Source organism: Arvicanthis niloticus, chromosome 28, assembly GCF_011762505.2.
Source record: "Arvicanthis niloticus isolate mArvNil1 chromosome 28, mArvNil1.pat.X, whole genome shotgun sequence".
In the NCBI taxonomy this organism is placed as follows: Eukaryota; Metazoa; Chordata; class Mammalia; order Rodentia; family Muridae; genus Arvicanthis; species Arvicanthis niloticus.
Window position 1 is genome coordinate 15,340,844 of NC_133436.1, and position 13,291 is coordinate 15,354,134.

The 13,291-nt window shown below is 42.4% G+C and overlaps 1 protein-coding gene across 1 annotated transcript in view; it reads right to left on the minus strand.

The window, feature by feature from the left end:
* Positions 1 to 13,291, minus strand: part of Ccdc170 (coiled-coil domain containing 170) — a 78,349-nt gene that overhangs the window by 33,240 nt on the left and 31,818 nt on the right. The window contains exon 5 of the mRNA XM_076926764.1: positions 9,967 to 10,152. Coding sequence (XP_076782879.1) covers positions 9,967 to 10,152 — 186 coding nt within the window. The remainder of the gene's footprint in view (positions 1 to 9,966; positions 10,153 to 13,291) is intronic.

Consider the following 13,291-nt stretch of genomic DNA (forward strand, 5'->3'; position numbering starts at 1 on the left):
AGTATGGCGGACATGCTCACAATTTTAAGTACATTAGTCAAATGTCCCCTAACGCCAAAAGAACAGCAAATATAATTAAAATATTTCAGCTCTGAAGGTTTCTACCCTACTATCAGACTACCAACTTAGTGTAATCCCCTAGAACAGCCATTCACAGCCTGTGAGTTATGACCCCTTTGTGGGTTGAATGACCCTTTCACAGGGGCTACATATCTGATAGTTCCATTAATAGCCATAACAGTAGCAAGATTACCATTATGAAGCAGCAATGAAAATAGTGTTATGGTTGGGGGTCACTGCAACACGAGGAACTGTATTAAAGGGTTGCAGCGTTTGTAAGGTTGAGAGCCTCAGGTCTACAACAGATCACCACCTCTTTTTAAATCTAAGCACCCATGATAATATCTAATTACATAGTTTGGTTGGATGTTTTTATTCCTGGAAATGTCCAGCCTGGCAAATTCTGAGCTGTTTCTCTATGAAATATAGGATCCAGAGCCAGCAGCAGACCTTGGGGACAGCCACTCTCCAGTGCCCTGGTTAATTATTCTGGAGCTCAGAGGCATTGTTGTGCTGGAAATAGATGTCCTCGGGGCTGCACATGCAATTACCTGTACAGTCCCCAGGAGCAAGCCAGCGGAATGGAGTCTCGTTGCATGGCTACCTCAAGGATACACTGAAGCATGAGACGTACGGTGACATGCGCATGGAGAGCCAGGACCCAGTGACTGCTGTCAGACCACACTGACACAGAAGGAGAAACAAACAGCTTCTTTCCCAGGAAACTCAGAGGTGACCTCCACTGAGGACACATCTGCAAATAAGGGCAGACCCTATGCAGATGGTAATGCTAAAAACATTTTGTAGTAACTAGCAGATCTTGCTGGGTGTGATACTAGATCCCTTTAATTCCAGCATTTGAGAGGCAGAGGCAAGTGGATCTCTGTGAGTTCACAGCCAGCCTGGCCCACATAGTAAGTTCCAGGACAGGCAGGGATACATACAGACAACCTGTCTCAAAAATATCAAAACAATAATAATAGTAATTAATAATAATAAAATAATAAACAAATATTTAGGTTCAGCCCTACCAAATCAGCAAATGAATGGCAATGGCTTCACTATTACATTTGACAAAAATGGTCTAAATAACATAAAGAGATAAATGAAAGGCCAAAATCAATCTGAAGAAAAGAAAAGTTTGTGTAGTGTTGGCTCAATGGATAAAGTGCCCGTTTGAAATGCAGAAGAACCTAAGTTCACATCATGGGAGGGTGTTGTCTTAAAATGTGAACACACTTCTTCTGTAAGTATGATCAGTACAACCAGGGCAAGCTTACTTAGCAAGCAACCACGAAGCTAGTGTGTGATCACAATCAACCTTCAATGCGGACACACGCACTGCCCCTTGTCAAGGTACTTGTAGCTAGTTTGGATTTTTTTTTTTTTTCTTTTAAACACCAAGATGTATAATTTTAACTTTTGTTCGAAAATTATTATAAAACCAGCTTGACTATAGCCAAGATCTTCTTTATTAATCTCCTTGCACAAGCTTTTAAAGTAGGATGGATACAGCTTATGGGATCCTTTTCCCACACCTGTTCTCTTTACAGTAAATTTCCATTTCGTGGCTGTGGTGTCCAACACTTGAAATTCGGATTTGTGCTTTCTGCACTGTTAGATAATTTTTCTACTAATTTATTTTTTCTATGTATAGAGGTATTAATCAGGAGTTAATAAATAAAAAGTTATGACCTTACACCCACAACCCCGGGGGGACATCATCCTAGGATGCATGCAGAGAAAGAACGGTAGAAGTTTTGGAGTTGTGTTTCAGGGGTAGGTTCCCTTTAACTGGATCCGTGCTCCAAGGGCTGCCGTGTAGACGAGGAGGATTTGTTTTATCCTCCGCTAGCAGATGCTCAATAATGGGGAAGCTACAGGGCGACATTTTGCTTCAGATGAGCTGACCTTTCCCCCATCAAAGCTGTCCCGATGCCATTGTATATGTTGAAAAGGACAGACATAGCTGAAGTTTGAAAGAGTCTCGTTATTAGTAAACTCAGTGCTGGATGACCGCGGCTTCCTCTGCCCCAGAAGCCACTGTGTTCCTGCGCTGTGCTATAGAGCTGTAAACACTGCCCTGATCTGGTTGTTCTGTGCCTGGAGGACCACGGACAGTTCCCACTGGACCTTTACGGAGAAATGCAATGGGTTCTATCACCGCTAAGATTAGACTCATAATAATGAAAAAAAAAATGCATCATGTACTCTTTAAATGCTGTTCTGACTGTAAATTTTTAGAATGACCCTAAAGATAAACCATCTAATAAAATTTAGTTTAAAAAGCACAATGTAAACCGTAACAATGTCAATATCTTAATATAGGTAATTAATAAAACACTAAGAAGTAAAAAGAGGAGCACCCAAAGCTACTAGCTACTTAGGGAGCTGAGAAGAGTCGAGATCTGCCTGAGCTACTGAAACATACATGTATAGCCAGGGAAATTTAGGAGGACCTGGTCTCCAAGAATATTTTTCTAAGTAAAGAAAATATGTCTGAGGGCCATGTGCCTTGCATGAATGAGGTATTGGTGCAATCTGCAGAACTCTTAAGAAAGGAGATGAAGGATAGGGGGAGGGAGGGGAGAAGAGAGAAGAGAAAAGGAGGGGAGGAAAGAAGAGAGAAGGGGAGAAAAGGAGGGGAAGGAGAAGAGGAGAGATTTCAGTTTACTCTGTAAAGTAAGACACTACCAGGGTGAGGGCATAAACTGTAGAAATTCTGCCCTCTTCTTCCTTTGATGGGGAATTGCTCCAGCTAGGATTGCAGGAACAGCTCAAGAAAGGGCTAGACACCAGGTAGAAGGGAAATTTTTAAAGATAAGTCTTTAAAGCATTTGCCTAGTGTACACAGCCCGTGGGGTTGTTTGACAGCACTGTCAAAATAATTAGTATATTGGAATAATAAAATGTGCCAGGTATGGCTCACACCTCTAATCCCAGTGCCTGAGAGGCTGAGTTGGGTTGATATGTATGAGTTTGAGCCTAGCCTGGTCTACATTGTTCCAGGCTAGCCAGGGCTACATACCTTGTCTCAAAACAGAGTAACTAAAGATAATTCATATTTCCTATGAGAACCAGGATCTAAATAGAAAATTACCTAAAGTTTCTTCCAATATGGTATGTAATTTTAGACTGCTTTAATTTCTTTAATAATCGATGCCTAATCTTTTTTTTTTTACCTCCAGGAACTATTCCACAAGCCTCTTCTCTTCAAATAATCTCATATTTATTTTAACCTCTAAATAAAAGTGAGTCACTGGGAGAGAGAAGTAACAATAAACAGTGTGCCACATGCACAATGCGTGGTCCATGGATGTCACAGCCAGCTGTCTGTAGCTGTGGCTTCCACAAACATGGATCCAACCAACCTCAGGTAAAAACTATGCAGGAAGGAAATTGGATGCAGAGCTTTTCCCTGTAAATTCCTAGTAAATAATAGTTTATGTGCTACTTTATTGTATTGAGTATTGGAAGTAATTTAGAGATAACCTAAAATCTATTAGAAGATGTGTATACTAAACTAGTATTTTATGTAATGACTTGAACATCCAGATTTTGCTGTCCATGAGGTATTCTGAACTGGATCCCCCATAGATATCAAGATATTATTAACTATAATAATGTATTTATTATTATATATTAATAATTTATTAACAGATTTATTATTAATTTAATACTAAAAATACTTATAAGATATAGCCTTAAATCGTTTCCACATTTCACAAATAATTTTAAGAGAAACCAGAGATTTAAAAGATAAAGTTGCATGCCTGGGACTGCACAGTCAAATGATTCTGAAGTCAGGATCTTAGGCATCTAAGCCAGAACCTATGTCTTTCTTTTACTGTTATATGATTTTAAAAAAGGAAAATCTAAAAAGAATCAACTCAAGTGTGGAAGGGTTTATTTTTTTCTACTGGTAGTTTAAGAGTGTTATCTTAATTTAGGTCCTATTGCTATGAAGAGACACCATGACCAAGGCAACTCTTATAAAGGAAACAATTTCATTGGAGCTGGTTTACAGCTTCAGAGGTTCAGTCCATCATCATCATGATGGGATGCAGGCAGACACGGTGCTGGAGAAGGAGCTGAGAGTTCTACATCTTGATCTGAAGGCAGCAGAAGGAGACTATGTACCACACTGAGCATAACTTGAGCACAGGAGACCTCAAAGCCTGTCTGAATAATGGCACACTTCCTCCAGCAAGGCCACACCTACTCTGACAAGGCCACACCTCTTAAGAGAACCACTCCCTATAGACCTATGGGGGCCATTTTCTTTCAAACCACCACAGTCCCTAGTTTTCATTCTAATGAAGAAAATCTCAACAGTGTTAAAGAAAAGAGCCTATTGAAAGTCCAATGTGTATATTCAACTTCTAGATTCTAGGAAAGCTGTGTGTGGCTTGTTTGGGCAAAGTGACTACTTTTAATAATGTTGAATTTTTTTTTAAGATAACAAAGATAAAAGGTGCCAAGCTTGATAGATTTTTAAAACACATTGGAGGACTGGAGAGATGGCTCAGTGGTTAGCAGCACTGACTGCTCTTCTAAAGGTCCTGAGTTCAATTCCCAGCAACCACATGGTGGCTCACATGTAATGGAATCTGATGCCCTCTTCTGGTGTGTCTGAAGACAGCCACAGTATACTCGTCATATATATAAAATAAATAAATAAAATACTAAAAAAAAAATCCCACTGTAATAGTTGTGCTATAGCCATATACGTGCTTAACGAGCATGAGACCTTCACTTCACCCTGCCCAGTGTCGCAGGGGCTGGGTGGACAGACCATGCCAAGAGGACTCCTGAGAAGATCTTCACTTCAGTTCCCAGTACCCAAACAAAACAACTGCTACAGATTTCCAAATAATATATTTACCTGTAATAAAACACCTGGGTTGTTTTGTTGTTGTTGTTGTTTTTTGTTTTTGTTTTTGTTTTTGTTTTTTTGTTTTTTGAGAGAGGGTCTTACAGTGTAACCTGGCTGGCCTGGATTTCACTGTGTAGACCAGGCTGACCTCTAGTTCAGAGGATCCTCCTGACTCTGCCTCTTGAATTCTGAGATTAAAAGAGTGTGCTACCACACCTGGACCGAAAATTTAAGCAAAGCAATAAAGCCAAGTTTTGTAGACATAGGCACCCCAGCTGTGTGACTACTTCTGCCTCTTATATACATCTGGACTTTAATAAAAATAAAGTTCCCTACCTCAAAAGCAGAGCTTTGGAAAGCAGTCTGGAGGTTCTTGCTGAGGCCATCAACGTGTCAGGAAAAGCTCTTACAGCGTTTTTTTTTTTTTTATAGTAAATTATTGGAGCAATAAATAGTCCTATGAATGAGCACTTTATGAAAGACCTCGGGTTTTTATTGCCCAAATTTTTATTTTACAATTTTTATGATGTTGGCAGGAACCTGGAGCCAAAGTGGATGAGTTTCCAGAGTGACTCCCAAGCAAAGACACTTATATAAGAAAAGAAATTGGGTTTTTTTTTCCTGTTTCATCTCATATTACAACATGCTTTCTCAGTAATTTCCTACTAATGTCCTAAGATGCTTTTTGAAAGTTAATACTCAGTAGGGAAATTGCATGGTTGTTTGTTATTGCTCTTCCACTAACAAATGATCCCTGCCAACACCCTCCCATGATGCTGTGACCGTCATACAAATCGGATGGCTGATAGGAGGCAAAGCATGTGGTGATGTGGGTTCAGGTCCTGGCCTTGCAACATGATGACTGGATGAGCTTGGATCAATCACACAACCTCACCGAGCTGTTAGCACCATCGCTGTGATGATGGCAAGGATACAGGAAGGGGGCACACCTCCATGCTAAAGCGTGGTCCCTACGCGCCACCCCTTGACAAGTAGAACCTAAACTTTCTAGGGAATTGAGTGGTTTGGACTGGCAACCTGAAAGCTGCAAGTGAGCCTGGAATAATGCCTCTGTCCTAAAAGCAAGGAAGCATTACAATGTTGCCGGGCAGGGTCACAGGGCCATCTCTAAGGAGCTTCAGATGCAGAAAGTTCAAAGAATTTAGAACACCAGAAAAAAAAATGGACTGCTAGACAGCAAAACAATGAAAATGAATGTGTAAGAATGAAAAATAAACCGTTTTTAATAGAGTTATAACAGCTGAGCACTTATGTATCCACACATTTATTCTGGATTGTGGGTCCTTTAAGAAAAACAAGGTAGCATGCAAGAGAGGGATGGGGGAAAGAGGAGAGAGAGAGAGAGAGGGGCTGACAGAGGTGGGATTCTAAGCATATAATAATAGTCACTTTGACACTTCTGATGGGTAGTTAATCCAGGCAAGATCTGATGAATGCTAACGTCCTAAGGAGCAAAGATAAGAATTCAGCTTCATGATAGAACTCTTGCCTAACATGCAGGAGGTCCCAGCACCACAAGAAAAACAGAAAGGAATGACCCCATAATGGTTACTCAAACATATCTCAGGTAGCTACAGAATATATATATATGTGTGTATATGTACATATGTATATATGTATATATGTATATATGTATTGTTTTTTGGGTTTTGTGGGAGTTGTTTTTTGTTTTAAAGAAAGCATTTAATTTGGGGCTATGGTTTCAGAGTGTCACTGCTGGATATCAGGAATAGATGAGAGCTCACATCTTGACCCACAAGTTGGAGGCAAAGAAGGGGGAGGAGAGAAAGAGAAGGGAAAGAAAGAGAACAAGAGAGGAAGAGAAAATGAGAGAGACAGTAAGAAAGAGAGAGAATGAGAGAGGCAGCAAGAGAGTGAGAGAGAGACAGCAAGAGAGGGAGAGATGAAGAGAGAGAGAAGAAAGAGAGAAAGAAAGAGATGGTATACATACATATATATATATATCACATATATATATATCACATTATAATATGTTATATGTTATATATTATATATTGTTACACTATACATATAGAGACCAGGCCAGTTTAGTGGCATATGCTTATAATCTCAGCCTTTGGAAAGCTGAGGCAGGAAGACTATACATCTCAGATGCTATACATCTGAGGCCAACCTGGAGCCACATAGCAAATGCTATCAACCAATATCTATCAACCAGGCTATCTATCTGCCTATGTATCATCTATCCATCCACCTGCCCCTCTCCCTCCCTCCTACTGCTCTCTCTTTCCTTCTCTCCTTCCCTCCACCTTGCGCCATAACCTTCGCCCTCCTCTTTCCTCTCCCTTAGCCATGTGAGACACATCAGAAAGATGACATTTATAAGCCAGGAAAAGAACCTGAGTCGTGCCAGCATGTGACTTCACACTTCCGGTTGGCTTGCTATTGTTTAAGCCATCCACTCCAGATTTGTCTAGTTTTTATTTTCTTTTATTTTGGTGCTACCGAGAATTGAACCCAAGGCCTTGCACATGCTGAACTCACAGGTTCTCACGCTGGGGGACCCCAAGCCAAGCCTGTGGCATTAGGTTGTAGCAGCACAAGCTATCCATGACAGGATGCTGATGATAGTGACAGTCTTTACTTTTATGGGGGTGTGGGAAGGGAGTGGGGAGGGGAGGGGAGGAAAGCTCATGCAGAGAACTGGAAATAATTAGAAATTATCATTACTATTGATCACTGTCAGACCCAGTGATGTCGCTGTGGCTAAGGAAGCTATGAGCAAAAGATCATTGGCCCTCCTCTGTCATGGAGCCTCTCTGGGACACCCTGCCACTGCCTAATCAGAATGTCCCCGTCTACGACTAGAGCCACTGCACTTTCCCTAACTGGCTGTATCAGCTTTCTGTAGCTTTTGGAAGCTAAAGATCTAATAATGACTCCCTTTGTCACATAATTTAAAACACATTAAAAGTTTGTGCACTGTTAAATATATGGAGTTTAGTCTCACATTCAAACAAGGGCTAGCTAGTTGGAAAAGATCAGGCTATCCGTTATCTAAATAAAAGTTAATAACTGAGTCAAGTCCTTACGTTGACACCTCTCAGAACTACCGCATCCACACAGTTGGATCCATCCAGTCTTCTAGGGTTTTGCTTTATGTGACAGGTGACACATGAAAAGTTATATAAGGCCCGGTGGTGGTGGCCCACGCCTTTAATTCCAGCACTTGGGAGGCAGAAGCAGGCGGATTTCTGAGTTCGAGGCCAGCCTGGTCTACAGAGTGAGTTCCAGGTCAGCCAAGGCTAACAGAGAAACCCTGTCTCGGAAAAAAAAGAAAGAAAGAAAAAAAGAAAGGAAGGAAGGAAGGAAGGAAGGAAGGAAGAAAGAAAGAAAGAAAGAAAGAAAGAAAGAAAGAAAGAAAGAAAGAAAGAAAGGTAGGTTATATAGGATTGTTGCAGTTTACATAAGAAATGACCCTCGTAGGCTCCTCTATTTCCACACTTGGTCCCCAGTGGATGGTACTGTTTGGAGAGGTTATGGAGCCCTCCTGGAGGAAGTATGTCACTGGGGGAGGGAGGGGGATTTGAGGTTTAGTTGACCCTACTTCCTGTTTCCTCTCTTTCTGCTTCCGGTGTGTGGATGAAGGACAATCAGTTTTCCTTCTGACCACCAGGTGGCCTCGGACTCCTACTGCCAAGCTCTCTCTGCCATCATGGACCGTATCTCATCTGGAACTGTAAGCCAAAATAAACGCTTTCCTCGAAAAATTACTTTTTGCTAGGGTGTTCTATCACAGCAACAGAAAAGCGACTGATAAGTTCTTCATAATCACCTTATTGATAACAGTGTGTAGTATATTGTCATTTTATTAAAAGTAAACAGGTATGTGTAATACATAGAAGGCATATTATTTTATACATTATAAAATATATGTGTGTATATGTGTGTGTATAATATATATATACACATGTACATTGAATAGTTTCAGAAAGATTGATATTTTTACATGTGGGTTTTTTTTTTTTTTGAAGGCTAGGATTTCTCAGACTGCTTCTGCATAAACATGAGGATTTACATTTAGATCCCAACATCTGTGAAAAATGCCAAGTGTGCATAGGGGAGGGGGAGAGAGGGAGGCAACAGGGAGAAAAGGGGAGGAAAGGAAAGACAGACAGACAAACAGACAGACGGAGAAAGACAGGGAGAGAGAGGCAGGAAGAGAGAGAGAGAGAATACCACTATAATCCCAGAGGTGAAAACAGGATTCTGAAAGCCTTCTGACCACAGAGTTTGGCTAGTTAGTGAGCTCCTGGATGGACACCATATCTCAAAAACTGAGATGGAGAGAAATGGGAAAACATCCAATCTCTAACTTCCACCTGTGCATATACAGGCAGGTATGTGTGCATGTGCACACACCACCCAAACATACACACTCACACAAATTAATTAAATAAAAAAGAGGAGAAGTGAGTGGCTAGGGAGAGGGAGGGAGGGAGGAGTAGCCATTTAATATCTTTTGTACAATAAGAATTTTGTATCTTTTAAACCTACTACCTACATGCTCAAAACCTAAGAGTTGAAAGTGAAAAACATTCTTATTATCTAATCAAAGTAAGCCATCCTGTCTCCAAATCCTTTAAAGTATTTTGCATTTCTTTTTTGCAATTAGAAATATATGTCTAGCCGGGTGGTGGTGGCGCACGCCTTTAACCGCATTACTTGGGAGACCGAAACAAGTAAATCTCTGAGTTTGAGGCCAGCCTGGTCTACAGAGTGAGTTCCAGGACAGCCCAGGCTACACAGAAAAACCCTGTCTTGAAAAAAAAAAAACCAAAACAACAGCAACAACAAAAGAAATATATATTTAATTATGTGTAAAAGCATATATCAAATATCACATGTCTTACTTGGGTCACGTCCCCTACACAGTGCCCCCACCCCTACGCTGAGAGCAGCATTTGAAACTGTAGCCCCTTTTCTGGAGGGGCTCCTCCATTTCTGCTCTGTGAGCAGGGCACAGGGGAACCTTTAGCACACTGTACCTGATTCAGCTTGCCCTTCTCCTCCGCCCAGGAGGCAGCTTTTGTCTGCTCCTTGCTGACTTCAGCCGCCAGCCTCATGATGGTTTCTCTGTTAGCCTTTGCCTCCATCTCATGGACGGTTACGGTCTCTTCAAGAGTAGTGAGTTGTCCTTTCAGGAATGTGTTTTCCTTGCACAGCTCTCTAAGCTGAAGAGGAAAAAAAAATCACAGCTGTGGTAAAATAAGAGGAAGACAAAATAAAACAGACAATTCCATCCATTCTCTCCAAACAGCTCACGGTCTATAGCCTAATGAGGTTTTGATCTGACTAAACAATAAAACAAACAGATCTGCTCGCATTTTCAAAGGCAGCCTCCAAAGGCCGTTATCTGCAGATTCTGTAGTCAAAATTATTCGAAGGGGGCCACAAGGCAAGGATGAGAGGAGGTGTGGTAGCTGGGGTGAGCCCTGACTGCAGGGTGCTGAAGGTGACATGGTAGGCTGAGGGGATGTCAAAGGCTACTGACCGAGATGCCCTCAGCCCACATCCAATTGCACCTATTGTGTGCCAGGTGCTGGCGTGGGGGCCACTGCAGAGAAAACAGAACGGTTGTTTTTACAAATATCTAATTGTAATCACGTAATGGAGCAGGCTAAAAGTGGCTGTCGTGGGCATTGGCATTCATGGGACCTTTTGCTTTCCATGACGCACATTCTAAAATGTTCACTGTGTGCATTTGTAAAAGTTACTGGCCATATAGATAAGCCTGCTCTGCAGAGCCATGACAGTGCCGTAGCAGGACTTGAACCTGCAGTTAGCATGGTCAGCCTGTGTGGTTTGACCACCTGTGTGGTCAGTCCCTGCACAGTTCACAGCTCAGTTCTGTTCCTCGATCTTGAGTGCTTCCTCACATCCTCATGCTCACGTCCCACCATCCCTTTAAGTCCCCAGCTCTGGAGTAGTACCCCTTTCATCAGCCTGCCCAAACCAGCTTCCCATACCTCTGATATCTGTCGCTCCCTCTCCCTATCTCACAAGGTGGTTTTCTTCACAGGACCTTTCACCAGATAGGATGACACTAAAGCTACCCACCTCTGCACCATTTCAACCCCATAACAATGACAGCGCTCAGTGGTGTGGAATTAGTCTTGTGTCATTCACTACCACATCCCTAGGGCAGTGCCCAGCATGTAATCTACACCCATTAGATAGTGGGGAAGTGGATGCCTGGATAGCCAAGAAATGATTATGAGTGCTTCCTGGCTAGGTATAGTGACACATGGCTTAAATCCCAGAACCCAGGAAGCACAAGTAGGTAGACCTCTTTGAGTTTAAGGCCATCTGTCTACACAGAGAGCTCCAGACTAGCCAGGATGACACAGTGAGCCTTGTCTAAAAAGGATGTGGAAGAGACTGTAGAAAAGGATTAGTAGTTACAAGTACATTCGGACCTTCCAGAGGACCCAGGTTCTGTTCCCAGAACCCACATCAAGCAATTCACAACTACCTGTAACTCCAGCTCCAGGGAATCTGACATCTTCTGGCCTCCAAGGGCATGTGCACACACCCCCAACACAGATATGAACACACATACACATAATTAAAACTAAAAAAAATTTTTTAAACAATGTTCCCTTTGGGGAGGAAGGATTGTAGGAGCCAGAAGGGTCAAGGACACCTTAAGAAAACCTATGGAATCAACTAGCCTGGGCCTATAGGAACTTACAAAGACTGAACTGCTGATCCGGGAGCCTGCAGGGGACTGACCTAGGTCCTCTGTGAGTATACTAAAGTTCTGTAGCTTGGTCTTCAAGTAGGACTTCTAACAGCAGAAGCTGTCTCTGACTCTGTTGTCTGTCTTTGGGACCCCTTCCTCCTACTGGGCTGCCTCGTGTAACTTCAGGAGATGGTGCATCTAGTTGTACTGCAGTGTGTGATATACCAGGGCTGGTTGATATCCAGGGTAGGCTTCCCCTTTTCTGAGGAGAATGGGAGAAGGGGCTGGGGAAAGGAGAAGGGAGATGGAGGGAGTCAACTACCATTTACCATTCCTGGGAGGCATGGGCTCTCCCAGTAAAATAAGGGCCAAAGGGCAATGCATTGGGAATGCAGAAAATAAAAGAGCAAGATTAACGGAGATGCTCCTGACATGCGCTGAGGTTGTCACTGGTGGAGGGATGGGATTCCCAAGGGTGGAGTTTCAACCAAAGTTCCTTTCTGCTCTGCCTGCCACTTGGCCTGAGACACTCATGAGTCCCAAACCACACAGAGAAGTGGAGTTGTGCAGACAAGTTCCTGGTCCTATATTAACTAGGAGGAGTAGGGACATTCAGCACCCATGGGGGTACCTGGCACTCTAGCCCCGACTTCATACAGTAGACCCTAAACCAAATGAATCCGCTTGCAGAGACGACACTGTATGAACTGACTAGTGGGCAACTGGGCGGTGACTTTTGAGAATGGCTGTATGAATATCTGCCAGGAAACAAGGACACAGAGTGCTTGTGAATGAGCAGAATGGGCAGGACCTGAATGGATCACTATGGACCAAGACAATTATCCCACTAAAGTCCTCCGTGTCTGCCCTTCATAGCAATCCGCCATGAATAAGATCTTATGAGTTCTAATGTAAAGGTTAAAGGTACTTTAGAACCAAGACTAGTGTTTTACTCACTAAGGACGTAAGGATGCAGAGCTGCAAGGAGTATCTTACTAAGTGTATACTACAAGAGGGCAGCAGCCTATATGATGATGAATGTACAGCCTTGGTCTTTCCACTTCATGTTACATGTGTGCTGAGGTTTGTATGGTTATGTTAAACTCTGTACCCGAAAGGAAGGTGTAGCCCTACGGGTGATTTTCACATTTACAAGCCTCTGTTGTACAAATCTTGTTGCATGATTTAAAACTATTGCTAAATGAAACTGGCTACAGCCAATTACTGGAGGGATTAGAGGGAGGTGGGCTTTGAGTGGCCTGGTTGGGGATGGAGAAGAGAAAGAAAGGAGGAGAGACAAGGTGGAGAAGAAAGGAATGGAGGAGAAGCCACCATGGGGTAGGTGAGTCCTGAAAACATCGACTGAGGGCTGCTGGCCGATTGGAGTTAAGAGCAGCCCAGATAAAACATAGTAAGTAGAAATTCAGGGTTATCAATAGGAAAGTAGACCCTGACAATAGAGAGTTTGGATCTCTGCCCAGCTCTGGTGCTGATTAAGGTTTATTGTAAATATAAAGATTGTGTGTGTCTTTTATCTGGGCACTAAATGGTTAAAGGCAGGATAGAATGCCATGGATTGGGAATTAAAATTTCTGCAGCACGTGTGTCCTCTACCCCGATCCCATCTT